General features: G+C 41.5%; 1 protein-coding gene across 3 annotated transcripts in view; it reads left to right on the top strand.

Annotated features, from left to right (window-relative positions):
• Positions 1-19391, top strand: part of RHBDD1 (rhomboid domain containing 1) — a 178588-nt gene extending 159197 nt beyond the window's left edge. For 2 of the 3 annotated variants that reach the window (XM_063441005.1, XM_063441006.1), the window contains exon 7: positions 18032-19391. In XM_063441005.1, coding sequence (XP_063297075.1) covers positions 18032-18122 — 91 coding nt within the window. In that variant the 3' untranslated portion in view covers positions 18123-19391. Of the gene's footprint in view, positions 1-3181; positions 3224-18031 lie in introns of those variants that run through there. The other variant, XM_063441008.1, reaches the window with a different exon arrangement.
• The last annotated feature ends 5623 nt before the right edge of the window (positions 19392-25014 follow it).

Here is a 25014-nt window from a genome sequence, read left to right on the forward strand (position 1 = left end):
AGGCCCAGCAGAAAAATAGGAACACTTCTGAAACAGTCAACTCAAACACTGCTGCAGGCTAACTGAGCAGCAAAACTATTGGTCAACCGCTGACTCCTCTGAAGTTGACACTGTTGTGGCTAAAACTACCATTAATAATTTTGTTTTCATCCTATGTTCAGTTTTCACATTTTAATGTTTCCTAGGCTAGCCAGACTTTCTTATGTAAGAAACCTTGCCTATCTGAATACCATTTGCTCAAAGTGATCACAGTCTTGCGACATCAATAAGTAAATCTCCCTATGCACATAGTGAGATGTAATCTAGCGTATGCCACTCTTTACCCTACCACTTAGTGTTATGGTACCTGATGCTTTGTTTGCTGCCTCATAAATTGCATGAACAATGTCCGGATTTTGCAGTCCAAATGGCTCCGTATATCAGCGAATGGTTTTGCCCCATTTGCTATGGAACCATTTGGACTTTAGTGAATAGCTCTGTTTATAACTTGTAGATGTCCAGCACTGAAGAAGTAACCCACCACCTGTTTATATGATGAGCCATCTGTTTTAAATCATGTGGTTTAATTTGTTACCTACGGTTCGTAGATTTTTTTCATCATGCATGTAATGTAAACAGTTACGTGCTTTTTGGAGATATACGATGCATCCTTTGCAGTGACATTGCTCATTCAGATGAGTTATTTGTCAAGGTAATTGACAAGGTAGAACATCCTAATTGTCCATTACTGCTGTAAATGCACCTTGCCTCTCACCTCATCTTCTGTAAAGGCATACAGAACACACAGCTTGCACTGTGCCACAGTTGGTAAATATCACGAGTTACACATAACGTAGAGGAACTTAAGCATGATATTGATCTTTCTTATTGACTGTAAGAGTCATTAAGAACTTCTTTTACAAAAGAGCCATTTTTGGTGACAACTGAAGTAAGCAGCGATGATTATCGATTTGGCCGATTATTAGATCTGTTATTCTGCAATTATCTAATAATTGGAATCGGTCTTTAAAGTTACAGGTATTCCGATAACATGGTTACATAACACGGTACTTACCTCTTCCATGCTGTCTTCTGCAAACAGCCGACAGCCAATGAGGCGCCACCTAAAGTGACCTCACATTACCGCTCCCTGCTGTGAGAGGAAGGCAGGGAGGTGAGAGAGTGAGTTACCTGTGTGGATTAGAAGAATATTACAGATGTGGGGATTCTAGTGAGAGTGATGACTGATTCACTCTTACAATGTTGCAATGTTGTCCCAGAGCTTTTCAAAGCAGCCTTGAAGGTTGGGAGGTGGCAGTATCGAACTTGACACTTGGATTGGCTAATTGAAGACATTGCTGTGAATGCGCCACACATCTACAATATCTACATCTGGCTGGAGAAATGTCATCATAATTGAAGCGGCTGCAGTGAGGAGTCTAGAGTCTATGTGTTTTTTTGGTTTTTTTTAAGTAGGCCCATAAATGTAAATGCACATATCAACTGAGGATAAACATGTGTACTGTTTTTAATTAGAGTGCTCTTGTAAGTTCTTGAAGCACCTATTTATTAAAAATATTCTTATAAGACGGCTTTTTGTTCCTTATGCATCCCGTTTCCTGAAAATCATCCCATATACAGCAGTCCAGAGACCTGGACTGGGGGTTTATAATCATTAGTGATATTTTCACTTATTACTGCGAGCCTCTATAATGCCAGAAATCTCTTATAATCTGTGCAGTGTTAATTGTATCATATTCGGCATTCCATTCGGTGTAAGAGGAAATGTCCACTTTAAGGATAGCTGAAGAATATTTTACACATTTCTAATGAATTTGATCCTATCAAGCGAACGTGAAACGCTAGGCTTTTTTTTTTTTTTTGTGTAGAACTGATTTAAATACAAGTAAGAACTGTTGGTTCACATAATTCCCAAAGTGCCACAGTAGGTTATATTAACTATTTCTTCTAATGCAAAGTTCCAAAATTAATCAAACGTTCTATTGCACAGTGACAAAGAGAAGTCCTTTGTAATACTTCACTTTCTATTCATTGGATTTGATCTAATATTTTACTTTTGAAAAACCATAAAATGAGTATTAGTCTGTCTAAATTTCATCAGTAGCATGTAATATAATACTGTGGATTAAAAAATCCTCCATATGAATGCATCAGTAAAAAAAATGTGCTCCCATAAGAATTTCCAGCAAGAATGTAACCAAGCCCAATGCCAGAGAGGTGGTCAGTGTAATTTATCAGACATGTAATACCCTCCGAGGACTCTCACTCAGTTGGTTGATGTTACTAATGTGTCTAGCAGGAGTTCATGAAACTAGCCAATGTTGGCATTCCAAAAGCTTTCTGTGAATGAACTTACTCTGCACCGAGTGATGGGTAAACCAGATATGAATAGGGAAATTTATGAAACGTAGTAAATATACAGTATGGTAATGATTTGTGTAGGAAATAACGTGTTTCCAGAGAATTCAACTCATCACCTTAATTTGTTGCCCATATTCTTTACAACTACTGAAATGTCTTTCACCTCTTTCTATTTTTTCTCTGTATTTTATACCATGGTACCCTTGTGCATGCCTCCCAGCCTTGGGAGGTGTGAGATCGGGACGGGTGGGCGACCTCCAGAGGGTATCACCAATAAAATGACTCACGTCCTGACGATTCCCACAATGGACAGGCCTGTCTGGTGGGAACACTGGTGGGCCCACGCACTGAAATGGGATGTTTCACCGTCCTCCAACATTCAGGACATTGCGGAGAGTGCTGCTGAAGCACTCTATACATTGTCTTAGTTCCTGTCCAAAGGGTAAGTGCATTTAATGATGGACTCAAGCTGTGCTGCCTGATTACTGTTAATTGGTGTTACCGGATGCGGACACCAGGAAACAAAATTGGGACGGCAGGACAGGAACACGAAATCGGGACTGTTGGGAGGCCTGCTTGTGTGATTATGGATGTCTTGTATAGTGCACTCCATGGCAATTGTTTAGAGTGGTACTTAAAATAATTTAACTTTATATTTTCCTTACTGGATAGTTTTGTGTGTTTTTAGTGACCCGACCTTGGTTCTTCCTCTTGTCTGGCCTGTATAAGCCTGTTCTTTATGATTTATCTCAGAGGTGTTTTACTATGCTAGGTCATTGTACGGACAGCTTACATTTGCATTTCTCTCTTTCCCAACTAGATGGTTTCCCGATCCTTTTTGAATTAGGGTCAGATAGTCCCCTACCTCTCCTCTTGTTCTCCTATCCAATCTGCTCTTCTTGCAGCACTGCACATTGATCCTTGCAGAAGTGGGTCACATCACAAGCGGACCATCTGTGAGAGGCAATGATATAAGCTCTGCCTGAGGTCAAGTGCAGAGAAGTTAAGTGAAAGTTTTTGTTTCCTTGTTATAACTTTTGCATTGCAACAAACTAAATGTAATTGAAAACTACTCTGTATATATACAGGTTAGCTGTGAATAGGGTTAATGCAAAACCCTCTTTAGAATGGAATCTTTTTATTTTATCTTACAGGAACATTTTTCAAGCAGCATCTTTGTGTAGTACCCCTAGATTTATTGGTTTGAAGTACCTAAACTCCGATAAGCTCTTTAGACCTTTTATGAAATACTACAGGGTAGTTTAAAAGCATTTGGATTATATTTTTGCTCCAAGATAAACACACAAAAATAGCTCAACTAAATTGTATACATTGGTAATGTCCACGTCTTCATTTTCACGCAATTGAAATAACGTAAGCCTGGCATTAATCAGATTAAGACAATATGAGAATCATACTGCGTTTAATTTGTGTTTTTGTTGGCTATAAGTGGATCATGATTTAATGCTCTCCAAAGTAGAACATGCATTTTCTAAACCTTTGACCTTGCCACACTGGTTTATAGATATTTTTGCTTTCAACGCTGGCAACCCTTGTAACTCGAAGAAAAAATAAGACCCATTTCTATGAAAGCATGTTTTGTCTTAATTCCAACAACAACATTTTCCCACATCCAAATTGTAAGATGTTTTAAAGTCAATATTAAATGCATATCTTTGCTGACTTTCATTAACACCCAGCAGAAATATTTAATTCCTGGAATTTCAGCTAACAGGTCCATGTCCTCAGCTTAAGAAAAACACGAAACATACCATTTAGGTTGCATATTGTTTACCTAGGTCTGCCGTTCCTATCTTATCATTATCTAACCACATTTTACTATCTGAGATGTCTGGAATATTGTTATTGCAACTTAAATTATGATAGAGATCATGCATTGCAAGTCGTGCTTGCATGTTAAAATCTTTTAATGCCGTAAGAATTATATTGCTTATTCTGTTGTTTTGGTCTTCAAACCAGGAACCGTGAATCATGGGAGAAGATAAGAATTTGATAAGGGTAATTGTTAGCACAGCAATATAAATGCTTAATGTGCCAGACTGGCGTTTTTAACACTAACACCCAGTTTTCCCAAAAACTTAAAGTCCCTGTAATATTGGTTTTAGGACATTGGAAAGGTATCGGGGTGGTGCTATCAGCCACAGTGGACATTTGCATTTCTTATATTTTTTTTAGATCTTAGGCTTTCTAGATTTTCTGTTGAGCTACTCTAACAAAGATGGTCATTTGGATAAGAATATTGGCGCTGACCCAGCACTCATAGTTTGGCCCCTATGCAACCTTTTCCACATTATCCGTGCAAAGCAAACTGAGATGGAAATGATAGACTCTGAACCTAGGAGGTGAAAGGTACATACATGATGTTGGCTTCTCCACTAGGGCATCAGGATGGAGATGTGTCACTTATTTCCTATGCTCCTCTAACAAAGTGCAAGATGAATAATCACAGCAACTACATCACATGTAACAGAGAATAGGAAAATCGCCTTTAGGAGCGTTTCGCTCTCCTCAATATCGGCATAAATGCTATTCCATTGGCATAGCTATGTGTACAGAGGAGTTGTTTGACAGGTTTGACAAGGGCAACCAGTCATTTTTATTATAGAGATGCTTGCAACACTCCTTGCAAAATGTACAAATTAATTGTAATGCTCTTTTTTAGTGCTTAAGTACATGTCCTCGTGACAGGTACGAACTTCTTTAAATTATACATTTGATTAGGCAAAACTATAGTGATTTTCTTTTTAACATCTTTGACATTCTATGCCAATATTTAATTATATCAATGGATTTTCTTAGAATTTTGTGCAAATTTTTTTTCTATTTTATTGTTGTTTTTTTTTTTTTTTTTAAACAAAGTATATATATAAATATATATCTAAACATAAACTATTTGGGATTGTTACTTAAATATGCAGATTCCTATTGGAAACATTGCACAAGAGTCAATTAGAGAGTATGGGTTAAGTGATCAATGTTGCATTGAATTAAGTGCATACAATGCTGAGTAACTGCTTTGAATTTATACTGGGTAATTTAGTGCAGTATCTCAAACTCAGATAGACAACTAGTTAAAAGGGGTCAGGGCAGGACTGGAAACTAAAAGCAGCCCTAGAAAACAAATTCTATACCAGCCCTATTATGAGTCGCACCAGCAATAGTGTGCAAATATACAAAAAGGAAACAAGATCATTTGAAATTGAAAACTATTTTGCCAACATGAAGGAAAGCACTCCTAAGGATTCAAAAATACACAAAGAAAAGCATCATTTTAAGCAGACTTATAGTCCTATGACCTTGACATATTAAGGAAAGTTTGGTAATGATGAATGTATGCTGTGGCACAGCTGTAAAAAAGCAAGTTTATTTTGAAGTGCTAAGAGTGCTGTCTTCACTTTAGATATGTTATTGAGTGCACCTAGCAACAAGACTGGGCCACTAAATGCACATTACGTATATAAGGTATGTATTAGTGTAGTTTCTGAGCATATTATGCATACATGTATGTGTAAATATTATTGGCATAATACATACATACATTACTAATACACATATATACATTATACTCTCAGAAATCATATCAGTTAGAAATGCTATCTGTACATTGTGGATTGTTAGTAAAATGGATATGTTGGGAGAAAAACCTATTTAAAAATATGTCTTTCTCTTACATGTCAATTCTTCGTGCTGAAGAATTGAGTTATAGGAAGAGCAGGTGAGACTCCCTACAGGCACAATCTCACATCATCACAGACATTTTAACACTTAAAAAAAGATTTTTAGTATTAGCGTTTTGTGGGGGTTTAAATCCTCCCAGTCTCCCTACCTTTAGGAGAACTGAAGTGGATCCTGAGCATAGTGTCCACTGTGGGCTGCTTTGCTCTGAGGGATCTCTGATCCATATGTGCATTGCCTGTACAACTCACTTGCAAACTTTGCAGTGGTGTATGGGCTGGATCAATGTCACATTCCAGCTCCTGGCACCTCTATAGGGCATGCAAGGGAGCTGTGCAGGCAATTCACATATGGATCAGAGCTCCCTCGCCGGCCTCACTAGCCGCCACTCGGACCTTGTACATTTATGGCTGTAGTCACTCTAAGCACTGGGCAGTGTATTTCTAGTAGCTGTGCGGGACTAAGGGAGAGTAGCACAGTGTTGTGCTAGGTGGAGGCAGACACTCACCTAGCACAGTAAAACGAATAACCCAGGACAAGAGTGGACCACCGGGAAATATTCTGGTATGCCAGTCTGGCCCTGTGGAGGGTTATTAATTACTGAAAAGAGACCGTTATTGCTCCAGTATAAGATCTGTCGATAGCTAAATTTCTATGTTAATTGTCACTCATTTATTTTTATTATTATAGTTATGTAGATTTTTTAACTAATTGATAAATGTAAAGGTTTGGCCTGCAGTTGTGGGAGGGGCTTGTTCCCTACTTAAACCCCCTACTCTCCTTCCTCCTTCCCGTATGTTTTTTAGCGATTCGCATGGAAGCTGTTTCCGGTCGCTGTCTGCTCCCTCGTGGTTCTCCTTACCTGACCTGCCATTCTCCATCGCCGTTTCTTCCTGTCCCCGGTCTTTTCTCAGGGGTAATTGTCAGCAAGTCCTGCTTACCTGGCCATGGAAGGGGTCCTTGGCTGTGCTGTCCATCGTGGTTGCGTGTCAGGCAGGGGCATGGTTTCGGAGAGTGCTGCTCTTTAGTTCCCGTTTCAGGTGATTGCGGTCCGCGGGCTCACTTCACTGCAGAGCTGGGTATGGGTAGTTAGTGCTCTGTCCGGAGCTCTGCCTCTTGTCCTCCATGTCGCCCCCTTTCCGCCCTGGCTCTTGTGGAGTCAGCCCAGCTACGACGCTGCTCACCTCCGCTGGCGGCTCAGGTTGCTGCACGTCCCGTTTTTCTGCCCTCTTTGCGGTTAACCCCCTCACTGCCTGCATCGCTTTTCACACAGCTTCACTCTCTACCTCAGATAGCAGGCTTGTTATGTGGCTAAAAAACCTCTTTCATTCCTCAGCTGTATTGCTAGGGCAGCTAATAAATGGTATCGCCAGAGGCATGGATGTTGTCTGCACTTCACATATCAGAATTTCATGAATTAGTGTAAAAGGTGCAGTAGCACTGGACGACCAAGAAACCTTCTGGGGTCATGAGCTATAAGCCACATGCTAATGATTACAATCTATTAAGGTGGCACCAACGCTACTTTAAAAAGACATAATTATACAGTAAATAACATAGGCTGTAGTGATATACTGTCATAGTACAGATATCATTGGCTAGATTGACAGAGCATAGGGTGATAAAAAAAAAAAAACCTCACAGTTGTTTCTTTGCTTAGATCACCTAACGGGCTAGCTGTGAAAACTCACTGGTTCGGCTATGCATGCCTGGTAGGACTCGCAGATACACAGTAGAGCGATATCTATATTTAACATGTGATACACAGGGCATCATGCTCAGCAACCTAACATGCCATACAAGCGAATTACAATCCCCTAACTTGCTGTTATACACCATGTCTGGTACCTCTATTTTTCTTTAACCCCTGTGCACAAGCATTTGACATGTGAGCTTTGTCATGCTTAGAGAGAATAGGGCTGTGACCCCTCACGCCAGACTTTGCAAGTGGGATTTATTAAAAAAAAAAAAAAAATGGTGCTGGTGAGGAGGAGGTTAGGACACATTAGCTAATTTGAAAATGACAATTTTACATATATAACTTAGAGGGATAATTTCTCCCATTAGTTTCCTTTTCTTGCAGTGTCGGTACCCCATGGGTTCTACATGCGTTTGTGCATTCTTTTTCATACTTGTGTACTCCATACAGCCTAATCACCTGGACTCCGACGGGCTCACTCTGCCCTCCAGTTTCGGTTGACCCCACGATTCTTCCTCATACCCCGCACCCCTCTTTCTTTTCACTCACACAGTACGTCCCCTCTCTCACTCGTTACACTCCCCTCTTTAGTTAGCTGTTGCCACTAGTTGTAATTCCCCCTGGCTTCTTTGCCTTACTCGGAGGTACTACGCCCCTCGGGCCAAATCATAGTTAGTCGCCTCGCATTGTGGCATAGGGAGGGACTCACCTGTCACTCCCATTCTATCTTATGTTTAACTGTCACCGAGAGGCCGACACCCCGCCACAACGTTTCAATGGCCACGTTATCCCCTCGCGCCAACTCATAGATAGAGAGCCTCTCTCGCCGCTTGGCACCTAGCAGGGCCTCACCTGTCACCAAACCTAGTTTTAATTGCTTCGCCTTTTGGCATTAGCTAGTATGCCAGCAAGCACACTCACACACGTTCACACTCATGCGCACATTGGGTCGCTTATGCGGTGTTATTCCTCTCTTTTCTGGCAGGTCTCCGCTGGTAGGCGTGGTATTTTTCCACCCGGGCTCTTTGGCTAGGTCTGGTTCTAATCGCGTTGTGGAGTTTCGGCTACTCCTACCTTCTTTTCAGGTCCTGGGCGCTTCCTCGCTTTGCTGCGGTTCTCGCGAGTCAACTTAACCTCCCCCGGCAGCCTTCTGGTCAGCTGTACTCTCAATGTCTGTCTGCCTCCACGGGTAACGCGGTTGCTGGAGGGGGCCACGAGCAATGGCTGAGATGCCGACTACTGTAACTGACTGGTTCTCTGTTGTTCGCCCCCTAGTTGTCTTTGCTGCCGTCGTTTATGGGGCGGTGTCGGATGATAGTTTAGGGCAACTGGCACCGGCGCTTCGGCTAGATCCGAACCGGACTTTCTGCACCAATATTTTATTTTCGTATGATCGATCCTGTGCCTCTTCTACTCTTTCCAACGTGGCTCTGCTTACGCCCTCTCCTGTATCTGATACCATTCTCGGCGTTTCGGGGCCTGATCGCGGGCTGCCAGCCTTGTGAGCTCAGGGTCGTCATCGTTCGCAGCTGGCTCTCCGTTTTGTTTTTGGTTTTTCTAGCACTCACAGTGCTTGTGTTAGGTCCGTTCTTCCCCTTGAGGCTCCTTTCTCTCATATACTGTTACTGTCTCTGTTGATTATATTGTCTGTGATTGATTTTCGCTTCTTTTTGCCACCTCTTACTTGCATCCACTCTACTTATCGAGTCTACAACTTCACATGTTGTTTCAGGTTTCATTCACACGCAGTTTCATCTACTCATACCAGAATATTACCATACTCAAGGCGTTTCAGGTTCCGGGAATTTTTCAATTCACAGATTTCCCATCAACATCCAAGTATTTCAATCACTATCAGATCTATTTCATGCCTGTCATTCAACCTTCAATGTAGGGCGATAACTGCTTGATCCAAGGATAAATCCGACTGCCATTCTGGGGTCAAGAAGGAATTTTTTCCCTAGCTTGTTGCAAATTGGAAAGCGCTTCAAACTGGGTTTTTCGCCTTCTTTTGGAGCAACCGTTTTAATCACGAATGTAAGGTAGGCCGGACTTGGGGGACGCTAGTCTCATTTTCAGCTAAGTAACTATGTCAGGTAGTCGCCGAGCCGCTATACCTGCTTTCACAGATTCTTGGGGTCCCACATATTTCCCATAGCAACCACGTCATCTTGCAGCATTGTCTCAGGAAGTCTCACCTATTCATGCAGTCTATAGTTTACCCTCTCTACCCCACACTTAGTTTTCCCTAGTTGGCCAACACGTTTAACAGACCTTAATTCCCCTTTGCCCAATTTAGAGTGCCGGATAAAGCGCCGGGCACCTAATTACTCGCTCGGAATTTACCATACAGCTAGGCAATTAAGGTTTTGTTGATTGTCTTAAGTTTCTGGCAGGCATCTATTTTTGCCCTCTTTTATTACAGGCCTACCACAACCGACTTATTTCCCCCTTTCCTATATGGCCTTATTTGCCCCTCACACAAATGTAAAGGCTTGGCCTGCAGTTGTGGGAGGGGCTTGTTCCCTACTTGAACCCCCTACTCACCTTCCTCCTTCCCGTACGTTTTTTAGCGATTCGCATGTCCCAACCCTCCACTCCCTCTAATTATACTTTTCATTACACCTCATGGGTGGGCCCTCTTTTATTACAGGCCTACCACGACGTCGGTTCCGGCATACCACAACCGACTTATTTCCCCCCTTTCCTATACGGCCTTATTTGCCCCTCACACAAATAAATATAAACCATTCAGGCTTCTGTTATTTCCTCCTTATGTTACAGCTTATTTTTTGCAATTCGAGACATTCAAATGTTTTGTTACTCCCTTCTGAGAGGCTATATTAATCTCATAGCTTTTTAGTAGAGCTCATATCAAAACTGACCAACAGGAATAAAGGATTGTTCATCTATCCCATACCTGCCAATCTTCCTTGCCCACCTCCGTCCTGGACAGCCTGCACAGCGAGCTGCTGGAGAAATCTGCTGCCGACAGATATTAAAATGTGGGATAGGTTCTCGGGGCATATTAATGCTGGGACAGTACCCTGAAATGCAGGACTATCCCAGCACATTTGGAACTTTTGGTAACTATGCTCTCTGTCCTAGAGAAGAGATGATATTTAAAGGACCACTATAGGCACCTAGATCACTTCAGCTCAATGAAGTGGTCTGGGTGCCAGGTCCATCTAGGATTAACCCTTTCTGCTGTAAGCATAGCAGTTTCAGAGAAACTGCTATGTTTACAAATGGGTTAATGCAGCCTCTAGTGGCTGTCTCATTGACAGCCGCTAGAGGCGCTTCCTTGCTTCTCACTGTCATTTTCACAGTGAGAAGACGCCAGCGTCCATAGGAAAGCATTGAGAATGCTTTCCTATTAGACTGGCTGAATGCGCGCGCGGCTCTTGAGCATTCAGCTGATGACGGGGAAAGGAGGAGGAGAGTCCCCAGCGCCGAGGGAAACCGGTGCTGGAAAAAGGTAAGATTTTAACCCCTTCCTCACCCTAGAGCCCAGCGGTAGGGGGGCCCTGAGGGTGAGGGAGACCCAAGGGTGAGGGAGGGTGAGGGAGACAAGTATGTTTTCCTGGCACTATAGTGGTCCTTTAACAGATGGTAAATTTTTTGTTTGTTTTTTAAACCAAAAAAGGTGATTCATGACAAATTGCTTAAATAAAAAAACAAATTGAGTTATTGTAGTTAATTATGCATACTCAATGTATGTGAGTTGAGGCGCTTTTGGTACGTTGAAATTTGTTTTTCACACACATTTCGCATGATCTGCTTGCGAACTGCAGGCAAGACTGCAAAGCATTGAACAGATTTATCAAAGACCTGAAATATGAATGATCAGATTGATTCTGTTAACCAAACAAGCCACTGTCTTGTGATGTTGCTCTTGTTGCTCATTTTAGGAACAGATCCATTGTAACCGTGAAACAGTGTGATTTGAGCTTCCAATATATCCAAGGACACCTTAGGTTTGTTGGCAGTGATTTGTATATCTCCCCTGCCAATCTATAACCTCATCAGTGTTCCCATTTTTACAAGTCTCCTGTTCACGTTGCAGTCCAACGCCGATAATCCCTGAGCGTAGGAGTGGGTAAATTAGTATTCTTTCCTGCTCCTTTTGATTATCAAAGTGAATTTTGTGCAGAATTTACTACAAACACTTTTATACTTGAACATTTTAGGTCATTTGTTATCACAGAGTTTCACAAGCTTTTCTTTTTGTGCCGTTGAAGCTAGCAGGTTCTAAATCTGGAGTATGAAGAACCACATTCACTTTTTTACAATGTGGAGATTAGATTAGAATTTAAAAGATAATGTATATGGTGTCAGTGTTTTTCATGAAGCTGTAGTTGTTCTGGTGACTATAGTGTCCCTTTAAATACTTAAATACCAAATGATACTGTCTGATCCTCTATTTGTAACAAGATCATAATTGTATATAAATTGCTACATGATAAAACATTATCTAAATCCAACATGTGTGTAAACCACCTTTTAATACCCACCGCCCACTTTTGTATCTTTGTTGATGGTAAAATTTCCTTTACCGCCCACCAGTGCCACACTAATTTTATGAGCAAATGCAATTTTTTTTTATTAATTTGTACTTAAATGTATATATATTTTTCATTTTTGTCTTTTTTTTTTTTCTTCTATGTGTCTGTGAGGTGCTGTGTGGTGCCCACCTCACACTGGTGGTCCAGTGGTGGCATGTTCACTTTAGCCTGCAGCTCCTCTGGCTGCAGGCTGACTCTCCTGTCCTCCTGCGAGCCCAACACTTTATCGGAGCATTGCCATGGTAATGCACTGCCAAGCTCTGACCAGCCTGCTCGCAGGAGGAACACAGAGCCTCCCAGGCCCTTTCCTTCCTCTGCTGAAACTAGCCTGAGAGGGCTTGCAGCAAGGCTGGCTCTGCATTGGACCAGCCGGGGAGATGAAAGGGTCCACGGCTATTGAGGTGCACTGGGCCCATTCTGCAGAACCCACCACTACCCACCTGAAATCCTGAACTGCCCAGTAGTGGGTGGTAGGGACCAGGTTGACTACACCTGATGTAAACAATGTCAACTATGTGATATATTTAAAGAAACTGTAAAAAACAGATTGTCTAGCACAGTACCATGCTTGATTTCACTGAGCTCTCCAGAACAACTCTTTTTTTCCCCATGTTTGTAAATGTATGTGTGTGTATAGAATGTTTCATACTTCTCATTTGAAGTCCTCTTTCTTTATTCTAATTTTTACAACTTGAACCGGCCAAAAAAAAGGAAACAAAACATCACAGTGGTTCTATATGATTATTAACAGCTGATGTCTGGCTGCCTCATGTCATGTGTCCTTAACCCCTTAAGGACACATGACATGTGTGACATGTCATGATTCCCTTTTATTCCAGAAGTTTGGTCCTTAAGGGGTTAAGGGGTTAAAGGGACACTCCAGGCACCCAGACCACTTCTGCCCATTGGAGTGGTCTGGGTGCCAACTCCCACTACTCCTAACCCTGCAAGTGTAATTATTGCAGTTTTGTATAAACTGCAATAATTACCTTGCAGGGTTAACTCCACCTCTAGTGGCTGTCTGCTAGACAGCCACTAGAGGTTACTTTCTTCTCTATAGCACAGAAAACCTGTGCTAGAGCGTCGCTCAATTCCCCATAGGAAAGCATTGAAAAGCACTTTCAATGCTTTCCTATGGGGAGCTCAATGTGCATGCGCGACATTAGGTCTCCCCGGCTGGTGGGCGGGATCAGTCTCGCCCACCGGCTGACGTGATGACTGGGAGGAGCGGCGGCGAGGAGAAACCACCGCCAAGGGACATCAGCGGGGTCTCACGTAAGTGACCCGAAGGGGCTTTCACCCCTTCAGCTACCGGGGATTGGGAGGTGGGAGGGAGAGGGTACCTGCAGTGCCAGGAAAACGGATTGTTTTCCTGGCACTGGAGTTCCCCTTTAATACTGGAATCAGCTGTCAGTTGGGTACCACACAATGAGGAAGTCCCTGACTGTTCCCCAGGCTGACTAATCACTGGGATGACTTGCCTTAACTGATCCTAAGGTCATCAGTCAATTTGTGGATGAATCTACTAATCTGCATAGTTAGGGTTAGCATTAGGGTTAAGGTTAACATCAAAGTGTGATGCTGGTCAGTATGATGGCACAGATTCTAAAGAAGTAAAGATGCTTGTCAAAATTAGGGTACGTCTCTAATGTGAGTCTATAAATTGCCGCAAAACCTCTGAAGGATATACATGTGTGGTAATGCTGTACTGGGCAGCAATAGCAGAGTACAAATCGAGAGTCTTTAAAGTAGTGGTACATGCATGGTCAGTGAATTTGAAAATGCTTGGGAATATCACCAACAAACTTAAATATAATCAGTCGTTTTTTGCTTGGTTGGTGACAAAATGGTTAAAATGAGGACTGTTAAAATACTAATAGTGAAATACCCCGATGGGTCTACTTTCTGGAAATATGTACTTTTGTGTAGCAATAGTAGATACTGCATAATGCACGTGCTATTAAAGTTAAAGTGTCAGCATACCTAATTTGGCTAAGGTTTTGTTTGAAAACCACATTTCACTGTTTGCAATATGTCCTACAGATTCCAAAATGAATTGGAATCCTAGACATATGAGACTTTTAACATTAGGAATTAATACGTGAATCTATTTAGAGTATCTTTTCTTCAGATGCACTAGTTGTGCAGAAGTTATTATGATCAAAACTTTGAAGGAATGTCTTTTTTTTTTTTTTTTTGTCTTTTTTTCCCCACATGTTTAGTATTTTGTTCATAACTAATATTGTATAAAAATACATATTTTTCGGTATGCAGAGAATGCCTGATCTGTTCCTTTAAAACATTTTAGGTGTCAAACTACAGTTTAAGAAACACACAACATGTCAAAAAGTCCACTGTCGCAAAGCAGTTGTGACAACATTTGGGAAAAGGGGTTAAAGAGAGAACTCTTCAGTGAGCATTTAAAAATAATGAGGGTGAGACATAGTCTGAGATCATATGGTAGTAAGGAAGTCTTCAGATTGTTGCAGGTTGGAATCTATCCACTATTCCAGCTTTGAGAATATAACTTTGCAAGTGCACATCCAATATGTAGTATAATACAATACACAAGAGATGTGCCTGGTTTTCTTTTGGCACAATATGGGCACATGATCAGTCCCAAGCATCCTGCTGCTGCCTATAGTAACATTACATTGTTGCTGTGCTTGATTCTGAGCTACACATTGTTATTGCAATGTTTGTATTCTACTGTGACGATATTTCCCAGAATGCAAGGCACTAGTTAAAATTATGGGACAGTCTCTTTCAATCCTTTCCATTCCCTCACCAATTACCTACTCTTCAGTCTCATATTCCAACCCATCCGACCATTCACATTCAGCCATCCAAACACCTAATGCAACCTACAGGCTTAATGACCAGGGATTTGTTTTCCTGCTTAGATAGAATTTGCAATTCCCTGTTCATTTCCCGACAATTCCAAGTTTAACTTCTATCGCCAGAAGTTTTCAGAACACCTTTTTGCGTCATCAGGTTGTAAGTGGGAAAGGAGTGAGGCAGGTATAAGGGGCAAGTGTAAAAAGGGATGAGCGAAGGGGAAGGTACACCAGGGCGCTTAACACGATGTGGACATTAATCTCTGGCTCACCCTGTTACAGGGGTTGTATAAATGCTACTATAATGGCTTACATTTAAGGCCGTAATTATACCAATACCGGGTGGGCCCCATGTCTTCATAGCAGATAGCGTTGTGTATGTTTTGGGGAACAGTTAAGGCACTTGCGAATTTCAATTATTTTTCCTGTCTTTATGTAGACTGACATCGCAAACAACATTGTTTTTGAAACACAGACACAAAAGAAACTTTTAGTTCTGAATTCAGGACTGGATTAATAATGGGGGGGAAAAAAGACACACACGCACCAAACAAAACATACATGTGTATCTGCGAGAGCTTTCACTTGTTAGCCTGCTTTGAATGAAGTCTGATGTGACACAGAAACTGCTAGATGCTGTAGAGTAATCCCTGATTCTGAAACCAGCCAGACAATAAACAACTCCATAACATTCAGTATAGCAGATTCTGTAGTACCATCTGTTTCAAAATAAGCCTAATTCTGCTTACTATGTAGAAAGCTTTGCTGACTGGCGTTTGTCCTACTATTTGTGCATAGAGTCGTTTAATGACATTGCTGCCACCTGGTGGAAGACCTATGGCAGAGCAGGCTAATTTCAGTTCACTGATACTCTGAGTTAAGTGGCTCATTAGTAAAGTGCTTCCTTTGGATGACCTGCAGTAAGCCAAATCCAACTACTTAACGGGGGTTTTTAGATAAACGGCCGGAAAACTGCTGATTCAAGAGCATTAGCTTGCGGATGTCACTCTACACTTTGGTCAAACAGCCAACAAAAGCTTTATAATGAGGCTATGTCAGGTCCAGCATATTGATATCAACACACATTTTTAAAACAACATTGAATACATACAGCAACTGCGGTGGTGCTGTATCTAGGTAATATAGGGTGAGTTTTTTGGTATAAAGGGGTGCCCACGAAGGCACAATAGGGCAATTTATCTTTTAGAGATGGATATACACCCCCTGACCTCCCTTATGTAACGCCGAGAGATCCGACACGGACACTAATATCAGTTTAGATACTTTGTTGCATAGGCAACACTATCCACTTTTTTAATTCTGCTATATAAAAATCATCTTTATGTGAATCTCTGTGAGCTATTTTTTATCTGATAGAGACTAAGTTACCTACATAGGTGTTCAATCTACTGTGTGAACACTAGTGGACAGTCTGCTTTATACCTTAACAGGCGATATCTGGACTATCATGCTATCTCCGTTTAGCAGACTTTCCCTATTAGCCATTTAACTGTTTGTTGTCTTTGTCTTGTTTTTTTTGTATCTTTTTCTTGTCGTACTATTTGAAGTATGTGGACCTTTTATCCGGTTCTTAGTAAAAGTTACGTTTTAGTATTTATACCTGTCTATCCATAGGTAGTATTCCACCTTCAAATTCTTTAGTTATATTTTGTCCTCCTACTCTTTCTTTTTGCTGATGTGTTTGTACTTTTTATCTGGACTAAATTGAGTTCCATTTTACGCATTGCATTATGAATGCATTAAATACAAACAGAAAATATATTTTGATAAATTAACAATTAAAAAAAAAAATCTGATTCCATTGCTTCTTTTAACGCAACAACTTGAAAGTAGTCCTTGAAAGATAAACTTCAGTACTTTCATCAGTTAATTGGATGATGCATCTATGCGCACTGAAAACCATTTAAAAATGTAAATAAGTATAAATAAATATGTGGGTATAATAACTATTAGATTCATATGCACATTTTATTGAAAAATGAGTATCAAACACCTACGATAACAATTTGTTATTTTTTTTATTTTAGTGATGTCAGCATTGAGTCTTTGTTTAAAGGGACACTGTAGGCACCCATACCACTTCAGCTTATTGAAGTGGTTTGGGTGCAGTGTTCCAGCACCCTTCACCCTGTAAAGGTAATTATTGTGTTTTTTTATAAACTGCAATAATTACCTTTGTGGGTTATATCCTCCTTTAGTAGTTGTTTACCAGACAGGGACTTACGGATTGTTAGGCGACTTTTGGTCGCCTAACTGACGCTGGATGTTTTCATGCTATGCATGAGAACTTTCAGCATCACTGGAATCCCTATAGGAAAGCATTGAATGTTGACTTCAGTGGGGGTGGAACAAAGGAGGACCCGAGCCAGCACCAAGGGACATTGTGACAGTAAGTGACAGTAAGAATGTTCACCCCCTTCTGCACTGTAGGGGAGCCTTGGCAGAGGGGGAAGCTATAGTGCCAGGAAAACGCGTTTCTTTTTCTTTAAAATATGTGAAATTTAATTCCTCTATATAAATAATTGCAGGCAAGTCATTTATCATGAAAGGGTTTAGACAATAAGTTAGTTCATTATGCAATTTATCTGATACTCAACTATTGTGAGACTTTCTTTGCTCTTCCATTGTGTGAAATTCAGATGCATTTTAATTTTATTTAAGCAAAATATTGAAATTATACCCCACTTCTTTACAATGCCAAATATACATTTATATCTAATCAATACATTTTTAACATTTCATGGTCAAAATGAATCTGCTTGCTTCTATATCACTGCTAGCTTCTATAAGCGTGGTTTATTATTTATTGTTCATATTTCACCTACCATTCACTGTTTGTCTTTCAATTTTAGATTGAGAAGAGACTTGCCTCGGTCATCCCAGGAGCAACAATCAATGGATGAAATAAGGAGACGAAGAATTAACAGATTTGTTTTTCAATAAACTGGTCAAATGGAATTTTTAAAGCAAAACAAAAAAGTGTGCATAAGTAAAAATAGGAAATTACATGAGAGTCAAACAATTGGTAAAATCAGAATGTAATTAACTAAGTGCATGACATCGTCTGAGTCCACAACCACGATTAATTATAATACAGAAATAATAAATGTATCAAAAGAAGAGAGGGAAAATATACCATATTGAAATTAAACACTAAAGAAAATTATTTGACTAAACAGGGCCGGTATAAATGTCATGGTCAGTAACTACCAGTCATGGCTTTCCTCAGTGCAACACTGTACTGCCAGGATTTTGGAACTTAAATTGATATGGAAGACCAAGGTTCCCCATTTTATTTTGGAGAGGAACTATATCATGGAAGAAGTTTAACAGCAATTAGCAATAAGTTACCTCATTGATGCTCAAAATGTAATAACTGGCAGAATATTATATGTTTTAGGGAGGAGAATTCAATATCTCATTAAGTAAAGGAAATGTTTCTTACAGAGGAACACTGAGCCAGTGGCTCATCCAGGCCTCTAGGTGCCATGGCAAAAAAAACTTTCTATAAAAGAGGCCAAAATTATAGATAAGAGCCTCTGTCGATGGTCCTAATACCACTTACTTACAACCTTGTAGACTTTGGGAGGTTTTAAAGAGTATTTCTTGAAGAAGGGTAATATTTGCCAATACATATGCAGAATGCCACTATAAATCATAGGTGGAGCCAGCAAAACACAAAGATTGCAAGTGGAGAGATAAAACAGAAATATAGTTTAATTACTTTCTTCTCTGTATGCTTTCTCTATGCTGACTGCTGATGTACATAAAAGAGTTTATAATAATGATTTACAGTAAGCTAAGATGGAAGCGCTCAGATGAAGGGTTAAATTTAATTTTATTTTTCACATCTCACAAATGCATAGTTCTTAAATTTAGGGATAGGTTCACATATTATTTAAATCAGAAGTAACAGTTTCCCTTTAAAATGTAGGAATTCAACTTAAAACACACTGATTTCCTGAAATATTAACGGGGGCGACTGTTAGCAGGACTTAACACTTTATTGTTGATCCTCCTGCAAAAGTTATGAATGTATACTAGCAAACCCAAAGCATTCGCCCAGTGTCTTCATTTTATTGGAGTGCGACAGAACAGGTTTGGGAATAACGAGATTTAAGTTATTTTAGGTGAAATTACCATTTTAACTTGGAAAGTGACTTAATGTACGTGTATATTATACCTGCAAGTAAAAAGTGGCGCACATGAGGCACTTTTTAAACAAAAACAAATCTATACAACACCAAAGGGAGGAGTATAGCTCAAAGGAGGGGGTAGCTCATAAATACAAAAACAATACAACCTGTCTGACAGGGGATATTCTTGAAAACATCTGAGAATAATAGAAAATCACACAATAGTGAAGTATGTAAAACAGAGGTGGCTCAAGCCCGTAGGTAGAGAACTTACAAGAGCCACTGGTGATCTGCGCTTATCTCCCCTGAATATTCCATGGGGTGTCTTTAAGAAGAATTTGTATTTCTTGGCACAGGTACTGTATACATGTCAGATCCTCAGAATGGAAGAAAAACCATATAGGGCAATATTGTAAAAACAGAAAACAATTTATTACACTGATTGCACTTACATACACACTGCAGTTAGTCAGCAGATATCCACTAACAAGTGGAACCATGAAGTGTCCTTAAGACCAGCAAAAAGAATGATGATCACAGCGCAGCCAAAAAGACACTTCATGGTGCATACAATAAAAAAAATAAAACTGGAAACAAGGAGTCCAGATCCTTAATCCAACGCGTTTCGTCTTTATCAAGACTGATGAAGTCTTGATAAAGACAAAACGCGTTGGATCCCTGATGAAGTCTTGATAAAGACGAAACGTTTTGGATTAAGGATCTGGACTCCTTGTTTGCACATATCTTTTTGGCTGTGCTGTGATCATCATTCTGTTTGCTGGTCTTAAGGACACTTCATGGTTCCACTTGTTAGTGGATATCTGCTGACTGACTGCAGTGTGTATGTAAGTGCAATCAGTGTAATAAATTGTTTTCTGTTTTTACAATATTGCCCTATATGGTTTTTCTTCCATTCTGAGGATCTGACATGTATACAGCACCTGTGACAAGAAAGACAAATTCTTCTTAAAGACACCCCGTGGAATATTCAGGGGAGATAAGCGCAGATCACCAGTGGCTCTTGTAAGTTCTCCGAGCTTGAGCCACCTCTGTTTTACATACTTCACTATTGTGTGATTTTCTATTATTCTCAGATTGTTTTAAGAATATCCCCTGTCAGACAGGTTGTATTGTTTTTGTATTTATGAGCTACCCCCTCCTTTGATCTATACTCCTCCCTTTGGTGTTGTATAGATTTGTTTTTGTTCAAACTTATTTGGTGTAAGTGAGGTACACTCTTGGGGTGTTAGCTTTTTTCCCTTCATCTTTCCTGGGTTTTATACAGTACACCTTTGATATACACTTTTTAAACTGTTTTTTCTTGTTTTGTTTTTTGTACAATGTATCAAATTTCCTTTTTACATAATAAATATGTATTTATCTACACTCTTTTTATAAAATTTAAATGTTTTGTATGTTACATTTATTGCAAAGTCATATAAATAAATGCATGTATCCATGTAAAATATTTTCTTTTAGTGATATTTGGGTTCTGAAGTGAATAAGTAACAGTGAATAGGTTGTAATACCAGTGTACATGTAAAATAAAATAAAAAAACAGAAATGGAATCTGTCCCTAAAATAGACAAAAATCTAAAAAATACTTTATTAATATACCGTATTTATCGGCGTATAACACGCACCGGCGTATAACACGCACCTCATTTTTAGAAAGAAATTCCAGGAAATTTCCCCCCCCTCATCCCATAGTATTCCCCCCTCATCCCATAGTGTTCCCCCCTCATCCCATAGTGTTCCCCCCTCATCCCATAGTGTCCCCCCCCTTTCCATAGTATTCTCCCCTCCCATAGTATTCTCCCCCTCCCCTCCCATAGTATTCTCCCCCCTCCCCTCCCATAGTATTCTCCCCCCTCCCCTCCCATAGTATTCTCCCCCTCCCCTCCCATAGTATTCTCCCCCCTCCCCTCCCATAGTATTCTCCCCCCTCCCCTCCCATAGTATTCTCCCCCCTCCCCTCCCATAGTATTCTCCCCCTCCCCTCCCATAGTATTCTCCCCCTCCCCTCCCATAGTATTCTCCCCCTACCCTCCCATAGTATTCTCCCCCCTCCCCTCGTATTCTCCCCCCTCTCCTCCCATAGTATTCTCCCCCCTCCCCTCCCATAGTATTCTCCCCCCTCCCCTCCCATAGTATTCTCCCCCCTCCCATAGTATTCTCCCCCCCTCCCCTCCCATAGTATTCTCCCCCCCCTCCCCTCCCATAGTATTCTCCCCCCTCCCCTCCCATAGTATTCTCCCCCCTCCCCTCCCATAGTATTTCCCCCCTCCCCTCCCATAGTATTTCCCCCTCCCCTCCCATAGTATTTCCCCCCCTCCCATAGTATTCTCCCCCTCCCATAGTATTCTCCCCCCTCCCCTCCCATAGTATTCTCCCCCTCCCCTCCCATAGTATTCTCCCCCTCCCTTCGTATTCTCCCCCCTCTCCTCCCATAGTATTCTCCCCCCTAACCTCCCATAGTATTCTCCCCCCTCCCCTCCCATAGTATTCTCCCCCCCTCCCCTCCCATAGTATTCTCCCCCCCTCCCCTCCCATAGTATTCTCCACCCTCCCCTCCCATAGTATTCTCCCCCCTCCCCTCCCATAGTATTCTCCCCCCTCCCCTCCCATAGTATTCTCCCCCCTCCCCTCCCATAGTATTCTCCCCGGTCCCCTCCCATAGTATTTCCCCCCCTCCCCTCCCATAGTATTTCCCCCCTCCCCTCCCATAGTATTTCCCCCCCTCCCCTCCCATAGTATTTCCCACCCCCCTCCCCTCCCATGGTGTACTTTCCCCCCCTCCCCTCCCATAGTGTACTTCCCCCCCCCCTCCCATAGTGTACTTCCCCCCCCTCCCATAGTGTACTTTCCCCCCCTCCCCTCCCATAGTGTACTTTCCCTCCCTCCCCTCCCATAGTGTACTTTCCCTTGTCCCATAATTACTTACCTGTCCTGAAGCGTGGGCCGGCTTCACAGCGCTCACCGCGGTACAGGAACTTTAATTTCAGGTTCCTGTTTCCGGCGGGACTGAAAGGAAGTGTGCACACTATTGTGCACACTTCCTTTCAGTCCGGCCGGAAACCGGAACCTGAAATTAAAGTTCCTGTACCGCGGTGCGCGCTGTGAAGCCGGCCCACGCTTCAGGACAGGTAAGTAATTATGGGATATCGGCGTATAACACGCACCCACGATTTTCCCCCTATTTTCAGGGGAAAAAAGTGCGTGTTATACGCCGATAAATACGGTAGTTCAAAAGACGTTCCTGAAATAGACTACCTCTGACGCTCTAATATTGTATAGACTAGCTGTCAAAAATAGACAAACCGAATCACCAACATCAGTTGTTGAGGGCATATATATAGGGGAAGAGGAAATGAGGGAGGACACAAAACAACAATGATAATACTAATAGGTGCAACGTTTAAAAATCTCAATACAGAGATGTAGTGGATAATCTGGAATAAAAAGAATAGTTTACCAGAATCCAACTAGGTGATCAAGCTAATAATACAGTAACAAGAAGATAATGGTAGAATTCAAAGTGATAACTTTATAGTTTCTGACCACTCAGGGTCGCTGTGCAAGTATATCTAAGTCTATTCATTTGGTCTTTGTACACAAATGTGTCACTATGATAACTGACCACTAGGGGTCCAAGAAGATAACAATATACTTCAAAGTGGTAACTATTATGATTTCTGACCACTAGGGGTCGCTATACCAATTGGTCTTTGGACACAATGTGTCACTATGATAACTGACCGCTGGGGGTCACTATACATATATTCTAAATCTGTTCACTAATATTTTCTGAAAAGTGTATCATAATGTCATAGAATAAACAAAGTATCAGAAAGAAACATGAGTAAAAAGTAACATGTTGCTTAATATGACCCCTTATATCTTACCCACCGCTTTCGGCATTTGCTTTGCTATGTTCATTTCGGCGGATTGACTGGTAATCCTCCAGGAACATAGGCAGACAACAGACCCATTAAGATATATTGGGAAATTACACACCGATCATATTAAGCAATTGTCTTCAGTTGTTCAATAGCCATTGTGAAACACTGGGAAATAGATACCGACCAGGGTAACATTGGGAAGCAATACATATTGACCTGGGCATCCATCCCCCCAAGCTAATCTACAGTACATGCTATATACATATACATTTTTTCTATCTTTTTGTTCACTGCTGTGTGCATACCCTCTTTACTATAACTGGTGCCCATGAAGGCACTATTCCTTCTTTATCTCCTTGATAATTACATGATTTTGCTATTTCATGACGAAAAGTCATGATTTTATAAAAGACACGGAGGCGAGTATTGCTTAACCCTTTCTTTACTGTCCACCAATAGCAGCAAAGTATATTAACAGTAAGAAAAAACAGTAACCATAGAGATAGGACACTCCCATATCCAGTCCCAGTATAATAGGCAGCACCTCCTCCTCCAATTCCTCTTTCTTTGGAGATGCTACCCGCCAACAGCTAACCGGAAGTCAGGAAACAGTCCAGCACTAGAAGGGCCACGGCCCAGAGTCCTTGTTGATGCAGGAACAGCGGATGCCCTCGAACATAGGCAAAACGGGGAACGAATGGTGAAACTTTAACCATAGGGAGTCCATCTCTTTGTCAACTCTTGAACTTCAGCTAACTTCTGGAAGTCCTGAGCATAGAGACGTCCTTCATGCGATGCGCTTAGAAGTGGATCAACCTGTGAAGACATAATGACAGGAGCCGAAAGGTTAAATCGGTACTAACGCTATTTGCCCATGTCAAGATACGATACATTGGAAACCAAGCCACCCGTTAGTGTACCCCCATTCGTACCTGAGTCAGTACCCCATGTATGTGAAGTGTCATGAGTCAGATGTAGTCATACATTCATGGAAGGCAATGTTATACTTACCGCCCGAAGCGAGAAATGACAGGGGGGGAAATTATATAAATAAGTAATAGGGAGGGGCAATACTCGCCTCCGTGTCTTTTATAAAATCATGACTTTTCGTCATGAAATAGCAAAATCATGTAATTTTATGTCCAGACACGGAGGCTCATATTGCTAGTTTAAAGCTGAGCAATGACTGACGAGAAAATGTGTGGTTGAGGTCGGAAGTAGAATTCCCTGAAGGTGGATTCTCTGACCAGTCCGCCATCCTCATAAGGTCCGAAGAGGCCATGGACGTGGCTGACGCCCCACGTGTGGAGTGGGCGCTAAAGATGGATGTATCCACCCCCGCTTGCGACATAATCCACTTCACCCAACGAGCCAGAGTCGTGCTGGATACAGGGGTGAATGGTCGACAGGTCGCGAGGAGAAGTTGAGGCGTTGGGTCCGACCTATGGGCCTTCGTCCGAAGTTTGTATTCCTTCAAACAGGTCACTGGGCACAACAGTGGGTTAGACGGAAAACTCGGGTACGAGACTGAGCGTATGGCCGTCTTCGTCCTTCTGGAGATATTGAATGTCACCCCATCCGGGGTGAAGGATCTCGCATCATGGTCCAGGGCACGTACCTCCGAGACTCGTTTACATGAAATGAGGCAGAACAGGCATACCAATTTGGCAGAGAGTTGTTGCAAGGTGAGGTCCGAGTTGGGTGGCCAGGAGGAAAACAGTGATAGGACGCAGGTGACGTCCCATGTGGCTGAGTATCAAGGTCTGGGGGGACGCGAGAGGCGAGAACCTTTGAGTA

This window comes from Pelobates fuscus, chromosome 2 (genome assembly GCF_036172605.1).
Source record: "Pelobates fuscus isolate aPelFus1 chromosome 2, aPelFus1.pri, whole genome shotgun sequence".
In the NCBI taxonomy this organism is placed as follows: domain Eukaryota; kingdom Metazoa; phylum Chordata; class Amphibia; order Anura; family Pelobatidae; genus Pelobates; species Pelobates fuscus.